The sequence below is a fragment of the Artemia sp. Qi Xiang Cuo genome, chromosome 5, assembly GCF_049724085.1.
Source record: "Artemia sp. Qi Xiang Cuo chromosome 5, ASM4972408v1, whole genome shotgun sequence".
Taxonomy (NCBI): domain Eukaryota; kingdom Metazoa; phylum Arthropoda; class Branchiopoda; order Anostraca; family Artemiidae; genus Artemia; species Artemia sp. Qi Xiang Cuo.
In genome coordinates this window covers 51,313,290-51,332,235 of record NC_142798.1, presented here as the reverse complement: position 1 = coordinate 51,332,235, position 18,946 = coordinate 51,313,290, and the positions used below count along the sequence as shown (strand labels likewise).

Here is an 18,946-nt window from a genome sequence, read left to right as displayed (position 1 = left end):
GATTTTATAGCTTTTAATCAAATAAAACTAACCTAACGCATGTTTTAAGAAAAAGCTGTATGGAAAATGCACGCGATATACTTCGTTGGGTGACAGCCTGTAGTAGAAATAAAGAGAAAAAACAGCGCCTATTTTCTATCTTTACGAATATATTTAATCCGATTTTCCAAATTTTTTCTACTTCGTTAAAGTGAATCACCTGGTTCTTTCGGCTCTGTCTAAATGTCACAAGAAAGTCAATCACGAAATACCTATACGGTGTTTTCCAATTCAAGATTTGGGGAAAAAAAGAGTTTTTAACCCTGTTTCATCCCGAATTGACCCAACACATTTTTGTCTTAACATTCGATTCATCATCGCCCAGGGACTTACAGCTGTAAGTTCCATATCAATTGAGGGCAATATTTTTTTTGATTTATTTATTGGTTCTCTAATATCCTTTCCTTTCCCAAAGAAAACGTTTAGCAACCTTAGCGGAAAAGCCATCCTTGAAAGTTTCAAGCGGATAAGAAAAAAATGTGGGTCCTTTTACAGGGCGTCAGGTTCGAAGGGGGGAGGGAAGGCTACTATGCCTCCATTATAAATTTTTCTTTCATATTATACTCCACTTAGACCATGGACTTACAATTTTAAATCTTAACTTGTTCAGAAAAAAGAGTTTGTTGAACCTCTTTTGGAAACAATTTTCAAGCGAACCATTTTTTTTTTGTGAATTAGGGTCCACTTGGCTCAAGGAATTCCTGATGTAAATTTTAAGTCAATCGAAAAAAAGTTTTTGGCCCATTTTTAGGCGGTCTGTGTCCCAAATCTTAATCTTTTATTGCAGATTTAGGGTCCCCTTAGTCCAAGAACTCACGGCCTTAAGCTTCAAGTCATTCGCAAAAAAAGTATATTTTACTTCCTTCCGGTGGATCCAATATTTTGTTTCTATTACTTCCTGTGTATTGGGTTCATCTTCGCCATATGTCTTAAGTGTATAAATTTTAAGTAGATAAAAAAAACAGTTTTCGGCCGTTTTCGGGCCCTATTTTGAGGGAAACCAAAATTTACTTTTTGGTTTTTCATCTGCATTAGGGTCCCCATGACCCAAGTACTTAAATATATAAGTTTCAAGCCAATTTGAAAAAAAATGGGAAAAAAAGTTTTGGCCTTTTTAAGGCCTTTATCTGATCCAGTTTTGGGGTAGCCAGTTTTTATCTATTTTTCTTTCTGAATTGAATCTCCAAATGCATCTTCAAAAGGGGCCCATGTCACAGACTGTTTTTCTTATATTAGGCTACTCTTGATCCAAGGACTTAGAACGATAAGTTCCAAACTGTTCAAGGACAAATTATCAGGACCGGGCAGCAAAAAGGGCAGTGGAAGTGGGTGGGTATCTTCAGCAACTTTTAGTCCCTAGAAAGGGCGTTAAAAATTTCAATTTCCAATCAAACGAGCGCTCTCCCAAGTTTCTACAGTCACCCCTCCTAACAAAGTGATAAAAACAAATAAATAAAAAATAATACACAGGAGAAATATGGCCCTTTATGCTTAACATTGTTTATGGCTCTGTAAGGTTATTAAAGCTCTTTGAAGAGAGCGTTGCCTCTGATAGAAAAAAAAAACAACAAGCAAAACAAAATACAGAAGCGTCTAATTGTCAAAAGGTATTAAATTTGAAACCAGTGGTTAAAAAAAACAGAATAAAGCAAAAGGCCAACACAGCTTTCATGGTCCATATGAAAAACGAGTACAATTTTTCTATTCTGATTAATTACTTTTGAAAACAGCTTTTTAATTTTTCTTTTATACTACAGAATGGCAATGTTGCATTTTTAATAATACACAGCTCCTCTGATACTTCATTTATTTGAACAATTCTGTTTATCTACAAAAGAGGCCGACAAAAGACAAAAGAGGCCGCACCTAAGACTTTTGTTCGGGAATGGGAGGAGCGGGGAGTCGATACAAAACAAATTTTTGTTCAAGGGAAGTTTACCAAAATATTTTTCTTCGACGAGATGTTAAGCTTTTATTTATCTGCATTTTTAGATGCAGTGCGGTGAGTGCAGGTCAGAATTAATTTTTTTTTCTTTAGGTGAAATAGTCTTTTCACCTGCATTTTTATCATCGATTGATGAGTCAGACAAACATATACATTATTTTTGTTTGGGAGGTCAAGGGTTCAAAACCGAAGCCCCCAACCACAACCCTTATATACGCCCATGCTAGATAAGAAATAATAGCGGCATATACCCTTCATCCCTCTTAGACACATCAAAACGGTTTTGGCGTTGATACCGAAATCTTCTTTTCCTCTGGAAAGTCCTTTGATTACAGACTCAACTACTTTATTTAAATATTCCTCATCCAACTGCTTCCCTTCGGAAAGAAACCACTGGGGAGAACAACGAACTTCAACATATACAACCCCTTGCGCAGCCTTATCTTCACAAAACTCGTACGCCACTCTTTCAATCACTCCGAAGTCATCGCTATAATAAAAGTTAAAACTCTATCAAACAGTTCGTGGTAACGAACTGTAACTAAGGAGCGACCCGGCTCAATAGTAACCGAAACTCTAAAAAAACGGAATTTTGATACCAATAGATACATCAGAAGAATTAGATTTTTATGCTGATTTCAAATATATAAGTTTCATCAAGTTTAGTCTTACCCATCAAAAGTTACGGGAAAATTTGCCTTATTTTCGAAAAAAGGGGGAAACAACCCCTAAAAGTCATAGAACTTTAATGAGAATTACACCATCAGATTCATTACACCAGAGAACACTACAGTAGAAGTTTCCAGTTCCTATATACAAAAATTTAGAATTTTGTATTTTTTGCCAGAAGAAAGATCACGGTTGTGTGTTTATTTATTTTTTTTTATTTTCCCAGGGGTGATCGTATCGATCCATTAGTCCTAGAATATCGTGAGAGGACTCATTCGAACAGAAATTAAAAGTTCTAGTGCCCTTTTTAAGTTACCAAAAAATTGGGGGACAGCTGGCCCCCTCCCACGCTCATTTTTTTCCCGAAGTTACCCAATCAAAATTTTAAGATAGTCATTTTGTACAACATAGTAAAAAATCTTCCAAATATGTCTTTGGGGATGACTCGATCCCCCCGTGGTTCCGAGGAAAGGGCTACAAGTTATAAAGTTTGCCAATTGGTTACATATAGTATTGGTTATTGGGAAGTATACAGGCGTTTTCAGGAGGAATTTTTTCTAGTGGGGGTCGGGGTCGGTGTAGGGGTTACGGGGGAGGATCTTTCCATGCAGGATATTTCCTTGGGAGAACGGACATTTTTATGAAGGGGGCGTCAGATTTCCCAGCATTATTTAAAAAACGATCAGAAATTTTATAAAAAAACAAGTTTTTTGAACTGAAAGTAAGGACCAACATTAAAACTTAAAACGAAGAGAAAAATTACGTATATGAGAGGGTTCACTCCCTAGTCAATACCTCACTCTTTACGCTAAAGTTTTTCTTAGTAATTTCAAAAGAGATATCTATTCCAATTAAACGACCTTTGTGATTCAGGGGTTTGTGATTCGAACAAAATTCGAACTTTAGCGTAAAGATCGAGATTTTGAAGGGAGCGAACTCCCTAATACACGTAACAAAAACATACGAATACAGAAATTCGTTACGTAAGTTAATTCGTAAGTTACGTCAGAACAGAATTTCGAGAAAGTCAATTAGCCAAAAAAAGGAAAATTAATATGCGAATTTCGTTTTGATTATTCATGTACGGTGAGCCAAAATCAAAGCATTAATTCAAAAATGTTCAGAAAAAAAACAAGTTTTTTTAACTGAAAGTAAGGAGCGACATTAAAACTTAAAACGAACAGAAAATATTCCGTATATGAAAGGGGCTGTCCCCTCTTCAACGCCTCGCTCTTTAAGCTAAAGTTTGATTCTGTCTCACAAATTTATTTTTTAAAGCAATAAAAAAACTTTAGCGTAAAGAACGAGGCGTCGAGGAGGGGACAGCCCCTTTCATATACGGAATAATTTCTGTTCGTTGTAAGTTTTAATGTCGCTCCTTGCTTTCAGTTAAAAAAACTTGTTTTTTTTAGTTATTCTTTAAGAAGAACTGCATTTCTTGAGAATTTGCTGAATACAAAAGGAATAAATAAATATATGGAGGAGGAAAGGGCGAGATGATCCTTACTTCTGCCCGACGTATGGAAGTATTGAAAAGAGTGTGTTTCATCTGATGTATGAGTATGTAGAATTGAGTGAGTTGAGACATGAAGAGTATGGAAAGTTAGGTTTGGTGAGAGAAGGCTGGTGAATATAATGAGGGATGAATGTTCTGCAAGCGTTGAAAATCTAGAACGGTTTCTCAGGTTGGCAATGGAGCACAGAAGTAGATTTTTGTGATTTGTGTTTTTCTTATTTTATGTTATGTTATGTTTATGTAACGTCAATTATTTAAAAGCATTTTTTTTTGTTTTGTATTGCCATGGACCTAGAGCTTTTAGCACAATAAAACTTACTTACTTACTTACTATACCAACTTTTTATCACTATAAAACGCACTGAATCCTAAAAAATATTTATTTCATAGATTATAAAAAAATATGAAATATAGCCTATATGCTCTATATAATATATATTAATATATATTCTTTGTCTTGGAAACTATACAAGAACCAGTTTTAATATGAAACACAATTTTAAATTATTACTGTGTTGGGTATTTTTGTTATTAGTTTAAACTGACTAATTTTATCTACTTGAAAGTATCTATTTGTTTACCTTTTTTAGACCATTCTTGTTCATTTGATTATAATTAGTCATTTACCATCACCAATTCAAAATACTAAGCAATTCAAACTAATGTTGGTTTTGTGCTATCTATAGACACTATTTTATAAAATTATGGAAATCATTTTTAATCTATAATACATTTTAAATTAAAAAAAAAACTAGATTTTTCCTTGAATTATTCCATCGTTTTTGCCTAATATGACTTGAGTTCAGCAAAAAAGTTTGTTACAGACCTCCTTTTTTCCCCTTGTTATGTTAAAACTGACCAGTCTTATTTATGTGATTCTACGGATTCGTTTAAAGCTAGACTCACAACTTTGATATTTTCCACTAAACTGTGATTTTTGGCATCATTATAATTTCCTTTGTCGACATTGATGATCTGTGAAAACTCTTAAATATTTTTAAATCTTTAATTGCTCTAAGGTTTTTATGTTTGTCTTTAAGCATTTTCCCCTTCTTCTTTGGTATTCTGATTGGCATTTTAAATATTTAAACAATTGGGAATATTATAACTTCATCGGCCCAAGACCAGAGTAAAACCAGTGAAAAATCGGTTATTAGATTTTTACGGATTACTAAATGGATTTAACAGTTTTAAAACTTAAATATATTCATTATCTTCTGTAAGCTAAATTTATATGGCTTCACTCCGCACCAGGGTTCCCACCTGGTAAACAAACCACTAGATCACTGAAAATTGGTTATCGGTGATCTACTCAAAATATTAGCTTTTTCTTTTTGATTTTTTTTCCTTGTCGGTTCAAAACACCAGTTTTTTCCCAATAAATGTAGAAACTATTTTCTTTTTACTCTAGTACCACCGACAATTTTGAAAATGAGCTTTTTATATTTTCATGGAAAAAATTTGTCCCACCCTTCACAAATTTCGATAAGCAGTGGTCTTATTGCTTCTTTATTAAAAAAAAGAAGGTAGTTGTTAATTATACGGAACACACCCAAGAAGTAAAGTTATGTTAATCCTAATGAAATATGCAAAAATATGATGAAAGTATCATACTTCAGTTTAAATAATAATATAATTTGGGCTATATATTTGCCCATTAAGGGGGTGTAGGGTAAAGTAAACTAACCAAACCTTAACCCCATCCCCTAATGTGCAAATATATAGCCCAAGTTAGAAAAGTCCAATACATTCTGTCACACATTGTTTGTCTTTGTGGTTATGAAACTGGTTTTCGTAGATCGTACATTATCCTTATTATCCTTAGCAAGTTATCCTTAGCATATTTTCATTCCTAGACCTATCCTCGGGGGCTGCGTGGGTCATGCTAATTCTTACGAAATAGATTAGGAACCTTTCAACTATTCAAAACAGCATGACTATCTCAAACTTTTGGTAAAAAAAAATTTTTAGGAAAAAAGAGACGTGGGAGGAGGACTAGTAGCCGTCCAATTTTTAGTAAAATAAAAGAGACACCAGAAATTTTAATTTCCATTCAAATGAGCCCTCTCCTGCAGTTCTAGGGCCGTTGGTTCGATAAGATCGCCCCTGGGAAAAAAACAACAATTAACACACATCTGTTACTTTTTTTTCTGGCAAATAATAAAAAATTCCACACTTGCAGATAGGGGCTTGAAACCTCTACAGTAGGGTTCTCTGATACGTCAAATCTAATGGTTTGATTTTAATTAAAATTCTTTGACTTTTAGTGGGTGTTTCCTCCTTCTTTCAAAAATCAGGCAAGTTTTCACAGTTTGTTAGCCTTTTACGGGATAAAACTAAGCTTAATGAATCTTATATATTTGGAATCAACATAACAACTCGATAATAAATCGATTGATTACGAAATTCCGTTTCTAGAGTTTCAGTTACTATTCAGCCTTGTAGCTCCATTCTTACAGTTCGTTTCAGCAGACTGTTGTATATGTTAGCAAATGAATTGCAAAACTTCAAGAGTAGGACGTTATCTGCCCTTATTGGGAGTTTCAATTACAAAGAAGAGAATTTGGAGAATTATCGGAGTTTTGATTAGATGTTAGAAGTAAAAATTAAAACCATTAAACAATTCCCAGAGTAGATACCCCATCCCCTTACTCCCAACCGACTTCAATCATCCAACTACAATCGATTTAATATATCTAGTTATATTACAAATCCTATTATAAAAAATATCGTTTTATTTTTTTTTCAATGATTTCTTTTTTCCTTTAGAAAATTGTACTTAATGCATACCTACCTTCTTGTTTTTCAATGACTCCATTTCTGTTCTATTTATAGATATAGAGGATGCATTCATATCCACCATTATCTCCACTTTCAAAGATTTTAACACAAGAAAATCTAATTTAAAAATTATAGATTATAAAGAAAAAACATAAATACGCAGACAAACATTCAACCTGAGCAAATGTTGTGAAATTGGAAGTATAGAAAAGTTTTGCAATTTTGCGATTAACTAGGTTTGCCTATAATTTTGATGATAACGCTCTGGGGTCTATATCTGATATTGACATATGGTAGGAAATGAAAGTTTCACAGACAGTGTATTTGCATAAATGCTAATGCGGAACATATTAGGAACTGTAGTGAATCACTATTTTGTGTTTTTTAATTAATTTGCTTCTTGTATAATTTATTCGATTGAATCATGAATCTACGCGCTACATCGTGAAAAATCACTGTATTTAGGAAAAAAATCACTAGTTTTCGCACAAAAATCACTATAAATCACTAGCAAGAGGAAAATTACAAGGTAGCATAAAAAATCACTAGAAATAGTGATAAATCACGTGGGTGGCAAAACTGCTCCGTGGTGACAGGTTTCGAACTTCACTCGGCTGGAAATTTTAATTTTCTGGTGTAATTATCCTACGAAGGGTGTAACAGTGTAATTGTCCTAATAAATGTATTTGCGACCTTATTTTGTATGAAAAAATAAACGTATCTGCCAAACCTGGACTCGAGGGGTTAGTGACAATTGAGTTTCCCAGACTACACACGCAGAAAAAGTTATATTAGACAGGAAATACTTCAAATTCTACAAATTTCTTACAGCTAAGATTTTGATTTACTTACATTATTTAGCAATATATACGTAGTGAGTTTAATATCTGAGTTATACCCAATTAAAAAACGCACTTATAAATCAGGCCTTTCAGCATGAAGTTTGCTGTTTTTTCATACTGTGTACTTTCATCAGATTTGATTTTAAAGGTAAACACACAGGAAGGACACTCTGACATTTCCCCCTTCCCAATCTTACTATTTTGTCTGTATTAAAATATAAAATTTATATTATTTCTCTGATTAAGCTTTTCTAGCCAGCCCCCCCTACCGAAATAAATTGATAAATTCCTGGGTATATTCGTTTGACCTCGTATTTCCTGAAGGAATCAATTGGAAGAACAACATACTGCATTTAAAATCCCACACGAGCACTCACCTATTACATAAAACTGCAGTCTTATGAAAGAAAACCGTTTTTTCAAGGGTGGTGGCACTTTCGTCCTCATTATGCTAGCATTATATTTTTTTTATCACAGTGTTTGAATTTTTCCTTGTAATTACAACCCACTGGTTTGACGCTTTTTTGGTTCAAATAAATCAAAAAGAACAAAATAGTAAGATTCAGATACTCACGCTACAGCAGGATGAAAAATGGTAAGCTTTGACAAAAAATTTTGTAAGTCAATGAATTGTTCCAGTTTTATTGCTGACTTAAAATCTTCAAATGTTCCATTTCCAGGAAGACTCAAATTCTTTTTCCTATAAATTCAAAATATAGACTTTTAGAAAAAAAGACTTAAAGATTTCTGAAAAAAAAAACACAGCAATAATTACCTGAGCTTGTAAGAACCTTATTCAAAAAGCCAAATGCACAGCCCGAAAAAAAGGTTTTGAGCACTTACAGTCATAAGTTACTATCTTTAATGGAAAAACGATGAAAAAATTCTATTTAAAACAGAACACGAGTGAATCAAAAATAGGCTATATCTAGGACGACTTCGCTGACACCTATGATTGGGAAACCGGAGCCGATGACCATACTACGTATCTTAATAATTGCTAATCGCCAGCATTGCCTCTATTTTTATGAGATAGATTTGATTCAGAGTAAAAAGACACACGCAGTTAGAAGACATGTGACACCGAGTATGTGAGCAATTCAAAAATGAAAATGAAGACCAGCCTGGACAACAAAATCAAAACGTAACAAACTTGAAAATGATAGCGATGATGATTGGGTTTAGGACTTTGACATGGATAAGGTCATCAATGCCCACCATAACTTTGTTAAAAAAAAAACAAAAAGTTCGGCGATATTTATTTCATAATTACGAAAGACAAGCGGAGGTGAAAGGAACCAAACAAATTGAAAATGATGAACAATTAAAAGAAACAAAGGTCCAGCGATAAAAGACAAGGGTCCAATTGGACGTCATGTTATCAAAAAACGGCTGAAATTGTCTTTTTTTACAAGACAAGCGACAATGAGCGTTCATATATAGAAGCCTGCCGCTTACCGAGTGACGGGGCCCGGTACTATATATATATATATATATATATATATATATATATATATATATATATATATATATATATATATATATATATATATATATATATATATATATATATATATATATATATATATATATATATATATATATATATATATATATATATATATATATATATATATATATTTATATATAAGTGAGAGAAAATTCGTTAAGAGTCTTCATTATGCAAAAAAAGAATTTAGTGAATGATGTCATTCACACTTGTCGCACTTATGTGGGAAAATTGAAGATTTTCATGTATGGAAAAGTTTACATTAAATTGCTTATGGTGCAAAAAACTGGTGATTGCAAAATTATTTCTATATTTTCATGTATGGAGAAGTTTATATTAAATCGCTTAAAGAGCAAAAAACTGGTAATTGCAAAATTATTTGCATATATTTTGACAAGGGATTACAACAATTCAAAAATCTTTAAAAAGAAAACCAAAAGCTTGATGAATTATATCAGTCTACCCCCCCACCAAAAAAAAAGATGAAAAATTAAAAGAAACAAAGGTCCGGCGATAAAAGACAAGGGTCGATTTGGACGTCATTTCATAAAGAAAAGGCTCAAATTGTCTGTTTTTAGAAGCGACAATGAGCATTCGTATATAGGAGCCAGCCGCGTGCCGAGGCCCGACAGCGAAGCCGCCGGGCTCCCGTTACTATATATATACGACTATATATATATATATATATATATATATATATATATATATATAATATATATATATATATATATATATATATATATATATATATATATATATATATATATATATATATATATATATATATATATATATATATAAAATATATATATATATATATATATATATATATATATATATATAAAAAAAAAAAAAAAAAAAAAAAAAAAAAAAAAAAAAAAAAAAAAAAAAAAAAAAAAAAAAAAAAAAAAAAAAAAAAAAAAAAATATATATATATATATATATATATATATATATATATATATATATATATATATATATATATATATATATATATATATATATATATATATATATATATATATATATATATATATATATATATATATATATATATATATATATATATATATATATATGGGAGCCTTTGTCAGTATCAAAAAACATTCAGTTGCTTAAACAGCAAGAAACTGGTAAATGCAAAAATCTTTGTATATATTTTAACAAGGGATTACAGGAGTTCATAAACCTTGAAAAATAAAACCAAAATTTTGAAGCTCAGTGGAAATCTTTGTTATAAATCTGACATGTTATAATAATAAAACATCCTTGAATAGATTGCAGTATAAAAAGACATTTAATTGAGTAAAGAGCAAAAAAAAAACTGGTAATTTCAAAAATATTTGTATATATTTTAACAAGGGGTTACAACAATAAAAACCTTAAAATAGATAGATTTTAACAGACGAAAAATTTTAACAGACTAAAAAAAAAAACGCCACAAAAATCATCAACTCTTCAGCTTCGCCAAGAGTATTCCATGGTCCAAAAGCTTTCAAAATGTCCAAAAGATAGATGCTACTTTCCACCCTTGGTCTAGAGCATCTTTCACAAAAAATTGTGAGAAAAAGAACAACTTGATCTATCGACATTCCTTTTCGGAATCCAAGCTGTGTTTTATTAAAATAATTTCTATTCTTAAGAAAATCAACTACCCGACCACTAATCAATTTATAAAAACTTTAGATAACACTGGTAGCAATGAAATGGGCCTATAATCCTAATCCTTCGGTAAATTTTTACCTCCACCCTTAAAAAGCGGAACAGCTCTGAAAATTTTCATAAAACCAGGAAAAACACCAAATTTTAGACACGTATTAAATACAATCAAAGCCAGCTCACATATTTCTGAGAAAACAAACTTAAGTACGCGAAGTGAAATAAAATGAGCACCTGGAGCATTATTTATCATATTCCTCATTGTGGTACGCAATTCACTAACAGTCACTGGTTTCAAATATGCAGATACATCACTTTCCTTGGCTAAAAACTGGTGGTATGTTCTGAGACACTGTTGTAGAGGTCTACAAAATGGTCTACACTATCCCATCTATAAAAATATAGATCTACATCTACATTTTTTCTTTCGAGAATAAAGATTACGGATTCGTATTTATTTGTTTTACTGGGATTTTTTCCAATTGGGATCGAATAAAACCAATATTCCTAGAAAATCATAAGACGACTTATTAGAATAGAAATTAAAAGTTCTAGTACCCTCTTTAAATAGCCAAAAAATTGTACTACTCCATTTTCAGCCATTTTGCGGCACAAAACTGCAATTATGCGTCAAAGAGGGCCTAGCTACCGATTGAAAATTCCAAGAAAGGCATTCGAAATGATCAGAACTTTCCAGTTTCAAAGGCAGTTACGACAGGTGATGGCGCATTAATGACCCATCAGCTATTATCCAGGAGCGCTGATGGATCGTTGTGTAGATGGAGGGGGGGGGGGCTTGATGCCTTGAAATGTCAATTTTTACGCCAATATTTCTTTTTAACTTTCTTCGAGAATTTAGATAAACATAAAAGAGGGTCGGGGGGCCGTTAGAGAATAAAAGAAATCTCTAATCTCCCTTCATTTGGACTAAGCCTGAATATAGGTACTGCAGGGTGATGGTTCCCTTCTTATCGCACAAAAATGTGTTCTTTGTAACATAAAATATTAGATTCATATGCTTTCCGGAAAAAAAAGGTGAGGAAATGGGTAGGGGGCATCTGGAGAGTCGTCAGGGAATTTCCCAGGAGGGAGAAGGAAAGTTTTACCAGCAATTTTGTTTTATCGACGCCTAAATGGAAGTATTTAGATTTTATGTTATTTTTTTTTATATATTAAACAATTCGTTGCTGAGAACTACAAGGAAGGAGCAACTCGTGCTAATAGTAAGAAGGACTCTAAAAAAGTTTTAATAGCAATGTATACATTAAAAGTATCGACATGATTTCAAATATGTAAAATTCATTAAGCTAAAACTTACCCAGCAAAAAATTATAATAGTAAAGTAAACATTGAAATTATCGACATGATTTCAAATATGTAAAATTTATTAAGCTATTACTTACCCAGCAAAAAATTTTAATAGCAATGTATATAGTTTCGACATGATTTCAAATATGTAATATTCATTAAACTAAAAATTACCCAGTAAAAGTTGCGAGCCAGAGAAAATTTGCTCTATTTATGAAAAAAGGGGGAAACACCCCCAAAAGGGCGAGTGATACTGAGGAAAATTACACCATAGAATTCAATAGATTCGATAATTCTATTCTGAAGGTTTCCAGTCCATAGCGACAAGGATCTGAAATTCTATGTTGCTTTTTAGAAGGATTTCTTTTTCTGATGACGGATTCGTGTGTACTTGTTTGTTGTTGTTTTTCCTCATGGGTGAAATGGAGCTTGTGCCTCATCGAAACCCTGATTTTGGAGTTGTCGTCAAATTTAACTTTACCGCATGGAACAAAAACAGCTAATCGGACATGTATTAGAAAAGGCTATTTCTATTGAAATATGTGCATATTCTAAAAAACAAGTAAAAGTCAAAGTGCTTGCAAAAGAAACTATTTGAAGCTGTTCTCATGTTGGAGCAGTTTTTGATATTTTAAACTACTACTACTACTACTACTAACTACTCACCGCAGCACTAAGCTGCCTGAGGCCAACACAGCTACGCACGCTCCTCCTCCATCCAAATCTAGTTAAAGCCTCCCTTTTTACACCCGCCCACAAAGTTCCCCTTTCCTTTAAATCTTTCTTTATGACGTCCTCCCCCCCCCCAGACGAGGACGACCTGCTTTCCGTTTAGCCCTAGACGGTTGGCCGAAAAGAGCAATCTTCGGCAATCTGTCATCCTTCATCCGCACAACGTGCCCTAGCCACCTCAACCGTTCTTTCATTATAGCCCTAGAGAGTGGTATTGAACCAAACTTTTCGTATAGCCCATTATTTGAAATACGGTCAGTCAGCCGGGTACCCAGAACAATCCTTAAGAAATTTCTCTGGAAAACATCTAGCAAATCTTCATCCACTTTTCTGAGCGCCCATGCTTCAGTACCATACTTGAACACTGTCATCACTGTAGCTTCCAATATTCTAATCTTGGTTTGCAGACTTATCTTCCTATTCTTTTAAACTTTTTTCAACTGTGAAAAAACACCCTGAGCCTTGGCTATTCTACTTTTAGCATCGTCATTGCTCCCACCGTCTTTACTAATAATACTACCAAGGTAAGTGAAGCTTACCTTATTGATCAATCTTTTCATTACCCAAAATCACCTTTTCATCCTCACTTATTCCTAACCTTAGTGACTTAGCCTTTTTAACATTAATTTTCAAACCTATTCTAGCACCCTGAACTCGCAAAACCTCTAAAACTCCATTCATTTTGCTCACAGTTTCATCTAGGATTTTATACAAAATTAAAGATTGGGTAAACCATCAGCTTTTCAACACGTGGAATGTTTCAAACCAAAATTACAGTGTGTCGTCTAAACATTTATTTTTGCTAGTCCTGGACAATATGATCTGCTTTGCTTTGGGCTTCTACTTTTTTCATGTTTACTTTCCTTTACATTTTGTTTTCCCTGTCAGAATAAAGATGTCCCGTATTATTTTTCAAATTTTCTATATTTATTACGGAAAGAGTTTAAAAAAATAAAAATAGAATAAATTTACTTGGTCTGTTCGTATGCGGTTTCCAAACGAATACTTCCTTCCAAGTGAACGTGCAGCTCAACCTAAAAAATATATAATTTTCGAACCAGAAATCAGGAATAATTTAAGGAGTATTCAACAGTCTATCTAGAAGTATATTGTTTCACGTTCGCATATTTGAAATCCTGTACATTACTGAAAAAATTGTGTAACCAATCGTTAAAAACATTTACCAGTCAAGTCTTATATAACGGAAAGAGGCTATTCAGCTGGTCATTTAATCGGAGCCTAATAACAATCAGTGCTACCCCAAGATCTCGTATCATCTCGTAAGTTATTTTCAAATATGCAACTTTTGTCAAAGTTAGAGTTAACCAGTTGCATCAATCCACACAAATTTAGGAGGGGGGATTTTTCAGTAATAGATTATCACTTTTTCAGTGAAAATACAAAAAAAAAACAGCGCTTGATTGTGCTTTTTGGCCATCCATCTGGAGCCAAAGGAAAAGCAGGTCATCCCCAAATGGGAAAGGAAGATGTCAAAAGGAAGGATTTGAAGGCGATCAGAGCTTAGTTGGAGGGGTTGAAGAGTGAAGCTTTGAATAAATTGGAGTGAAGGAGAAGTGTGCGCTGCTGTTTTAGCTTCAGGCGGCTAAATCTTCATCCTGCCCGGCAATTTTAACTTACTTTTGGATTAGTTCTGTCCCTAATTTTTTCGAAGAGACGGTTTGTTGTTTTCCACCTAAATTTTGGTGACACAGAGTAGCACATAAAAAATTCGTACTTTTTATGGTCACTAAATTCAGACATATTCCCAATACACGATCCAATGTCAAGCGATTCCGAACTTGCTATAGAGCCGGACACCGACTTCTTAGACGAGGTTGATGCAACAGTCTCAGTAGCAACCTTGGGATGAGGTGGTGAGTTTAAACATTCTTTGCTTGAAGTAGCTTTAATTTCTAAAAGAATATCGGTTCTCTGTCTTCTTTTTTATTACAAAACGATCCATCTTTCAAAATAAGTTGTCCTATAAACTCTGTAATGGAAAATGCTTTAGTTACTAGCCATAGACTAGAACTCTCTGCAAGAGAAGTCATATAATTTCAGTACGTGAAATGAACTGTGAATAAGAAGATGGTGGTGAACCAATAGCCATATATCTGTTGATCCAGAAATAAATTAATTGGATGCATTGACATTTTGATTTTATCTTAATATATATATAGTAGAATATACCATACCTCAGAAGTACAAAAATGAGAATATTTGTTTTTATGGTATTTAGTTAGCAAATGATAACTAAATGATATTGTAGTCCAACCCAGTTTAAAGCTCTTTGTTAGTATTTCCTCATCTATTCATCCTAATGTATTCGAACAAACACCAAAATCGCCAAAAATATGACCCCCAATAAAGCTGCAGGTAGATATGTGCTTCAAACTAAGTATATGAGTCACACCGTGATATCCTCGTGGACTTCTTTCTTTCTCAGAGAAACTTTCTACTATGTTTATAAATACAGTTTATATAATAAGGAAAAGAGTGGCTTGGGGGTCATATAAATTGATGAAATAATGCACATTAGTTGTTTTATTTCCCTGAGGAGGGGGATTGCTCATCCCAGCAGTACGATCACAAAGGAGTATTAATAAGAATGAACAATAAACTAAAAAGAGAACGATGGGGGGGGGGGGGGGCAAGCGGGCCCAAACCAACCCCCAAATCTGCCGCTAAATTAGAGGCGCACGTGCCCCCCCCCCCCGCTCCCCCAAATGGATCGGCAACTACCTATGAGTGCTATAAAAATACTTTTATCAAAGTCGCACCCCCTTTCCAGCTGAAATAAATCAAATTTCTCCAGAGCTGAAATCCTAGCTCCTGGGTAAAACACTGAGCAAAAATAATTCCGCTGACATCGAAATAGCGCATTAGATTTTAAATTCCAATATCATCAAAAGTCTAAAGCTCCGCTTACGTTTCAAATTTTATGATCAAAGCACTAGATAAATTATCAAGCGGAAATTTTTTTATTTTTTTTAAACCTGCGATGCTCAAAGTCTTGTTTTCTTGCGGTTTCATTGGCTGATTTATTTTCTATTTGGTCTATAAAATAACAAATGAAATCTTGAATCATTCCTGAACTGGGTAAACTAAAAGAAAAAAAATAATCAAATAAAAAACACACTACTTTAAGAAAAGCAACCTATGTCTTCAATTCTATATTCCATAATTACACTAAGATTTTTCAACTAAACAATTTTAAGACCACGCTAAAAAATGTAGACATAGGTCCTTTACCCATATAAATGTGAAAGTTCGCAAAAATAGATAAAATACTGTTTCAAATATCTTTAACTACTACAGAACCTTTTAAATTAAATTCGTATAGGCTCAAACATAATTGCCTTTCATAGAAGCAAACGGCATCTACAAAAGAAACAAAACATTACAGAAAAAAATTAATATCAATTTCTTGAAAACAGCGAAGAAATGGATAACAATGAGATAAATTTTAAAAACTAAACAAAGGAATAAACCTATGAGAATAACTAAGCTTTTCTGACTTACAAGAGGTTTCATCGTACGTGAAAAAAATAGATGTAGTCAGGCTTAGAAAGAACTAAATAATCACGTGTAAAACGTAGATGGCAACTATCTATATCGACATATTTGCTAACTACATAAAAAATGATTATTATTGCGTTTCGCAATGATTCCAATAACAATGAACAAGTCCTATGTTTAATTTTTATGCTCAGATCCTCGAAAAATGATCAAGGGGTGTCTGTGGTTTACTATAAATGCTAATGATATTACAAAAAAATTGTTTTAATACTTAATTGAGAGATTTCAAGAAATACAAAATCTTGTAATATCAAACAATTCGTGGTAACGGCCAGTACATAAAGAGCAACCCGGCTCAATAATAACCAAAACTCCAAAAAGCTGAACTTTGATACCAGTAGATATATGAAAAAAAATCGAATTATGTTGCTGATTTCAAATAAACAACTTTCATTAAGTTTAGTCTTACGCATCAAAGGTTACGAGAATCAGAAAAACCCAATGTAGAGGTTTCAAGCTCCTATCTGCAAAAATGTCGAATTTTTGTATTTTTTGCCAGAAGAAAGACCACGGATGCGTGTTTAGTTGTTTGTTTGTTGCTGCTTTTTTTCAGCGGTAATTCAAACAGAAATTAAAAATTCTAGTGCCATTTTTAAGTGACCAAAAAGATTGGAGGGCAACTAGGCACCCTCTCACGCCTCTTTTTTTTCTCAAAATTGTCCGATCAAATTGGAATATATTTCAGCATAGTTGAAAGGTCGAATAACTATGGCTTTGGAGGTATTATGACCCCCCCCCCCCGCCCACAGATCCTGGGGAAAGGTCTTTAAGTTTAAAAATTTGCCCATTGTTTACGTATAGTATTTGTTACTGGGGAGTATGCATACATTTTTCGGAGGGGGGGGGGGGTCTGCTAGGGAGTTTTCCACGGGGAGGAAAGTTTCCATGGTGTGAATTTTTCATGGGAAATTTTACACTGAAGGAATTTGTCAGAATTCCTATACATTCTTCTTATGTATTGCTTTCTCTTTGCCGGCTCAATTTTACACGTGGAGATGTTAAGGGCAATTGTCCGGGGGAAAATTTCACCAGGATCGAATTGTCTAGAGAATATATCACTGGGGAAGAGAGATTTTTTCGTGGAGGTTGGGCTAGATTTCCCAGCGTTATTTAGAAAAACGATCAGAAATTAAATAAAAAAAACAAGTTTTTTCAACTGAAAGTAAGGAGCCACATTAAAACCTAAAACGAACAGTAATTATTACAGATATGAGGGGTTGGCCACTCCTCAACGCTACGCTTTTTACGATAAACTTCGAATTTTGTCCCAATTCTTTAAGAACGACTCCTGAAACACAAGGTTCGTTTAATTGAAGCAGTAACTTTTTTTTTAAGTACTAAAAAACTTTAGCGCAAAGAGGGAGGAGAAACACCCTCATATACATAATAATTACTGTTCGTTTTAAGTTTGAACGTGGCTCCTTACTTTCAATTAGAAAAACTTTTTTTTATTATTTAATTTAAACAGCAGAGACGGCGGGGAAAAAAACTGACCAATATAGTTTCAATACTGTTTCAACAGATCTATCGAAAGCGTTAAAGCGTTAAAAAAAAAAAAAAAAAAAAAAAAAAAAGCGTTGAGACCTAAAAGTCATAATTCGAATTTCTACTTCATCATTTCAGTGTAACCCTAAGATAGAGGGTTTCGCAGACAATTTTTACGCTATCAATCAATATAAGGAGTTACCCAGACAGAATACATCAGAAAATACCCTTAATACATCCCACAAGATGCAGTGAAAGGCCGGTGAACATCACCCTTCCATCATTCATTCATTCAAATTTCGCCAAACGAAAGAGGAATCTTTCTTTCAGAATTTTACGATGTTTGTAGCGAATCTTTTGACAGGTTCCATAAACTTTTGGCATTTAATAAAAAAAAAAAAAAATGAAATGTCCAAAATAGTCAATTATATCATAGGCAGCGCAATCGCGCTGCCTAAATAAAGAACGATGTTGGCACATTGTATTATTTATTTGTTTTCTTTAGGCGAGGGCACTTCGTATCGAAGGAGTTGTCGTAGAAATTTGGAAAAGGGCTCATTCGATTGGAAATTGGAACGGCTAGTGTCTTTTTTAATAGTCGAAAGAGATTTGAAGGCAACTAACACCCCTTCCACGCCCACCATTTCCCCAAACACATTCAATCAAAATTTTTAGATAGCCATTTTGTTCAACGTAGTTGATTTTCACATAGAAAATATTTTTTTGAGTAGGACACTCCCCTAAAACCCTCAGGGCAATGGGTTTAAGTTATGCTCTAGGGGCTATATAAGAACGATGTTGGCACAATGTATTATTTATTATTTTTTCTTATATGTCCCCAGGGCATAACTTACAACTCTTGCCCTGAGGGTTGGGGGGGG

The 18,946-nt window shown here is 33.4% G+C and overlaps 1 protein-coding gene across 1 annotated transcript in view; it reads right to left on the bottom strand.

The window, feature by feature from the left end:
- Positions 1–16,624, bottom strand: part of LOC148952240 (adenosine deaminase-like) — a 46,804-nt gene extending 30,180 nt beyond the window's left edge. Inside the window, exons 1-4 of the mRNA XM_089088889.1 lie at positions 16,524–16,624; positions 13,974–14,035; positions 8,367–8,492; positions 2,236–2,474 (exon numbers count right to left, since the gene is read on the bottom strand). Of these exons, the coding sequence (XP_088945015.1) occupies positions 2,236–2,474; positions 8,367–8,492; positions 13,974–14,035; positions 16,524–16,535 (439 nt within the window). The 5' untranslated portion in view covers positions 16,536–16,624. The remainder of the gene's footprint in view (positions 1–2,235; positions 2,475–8,366; positions 8,493–13,973; positions 14,036–16,523) is intronic.
- Positions 16,625–18,946: the final 2,322 nt, after the last annotated feature.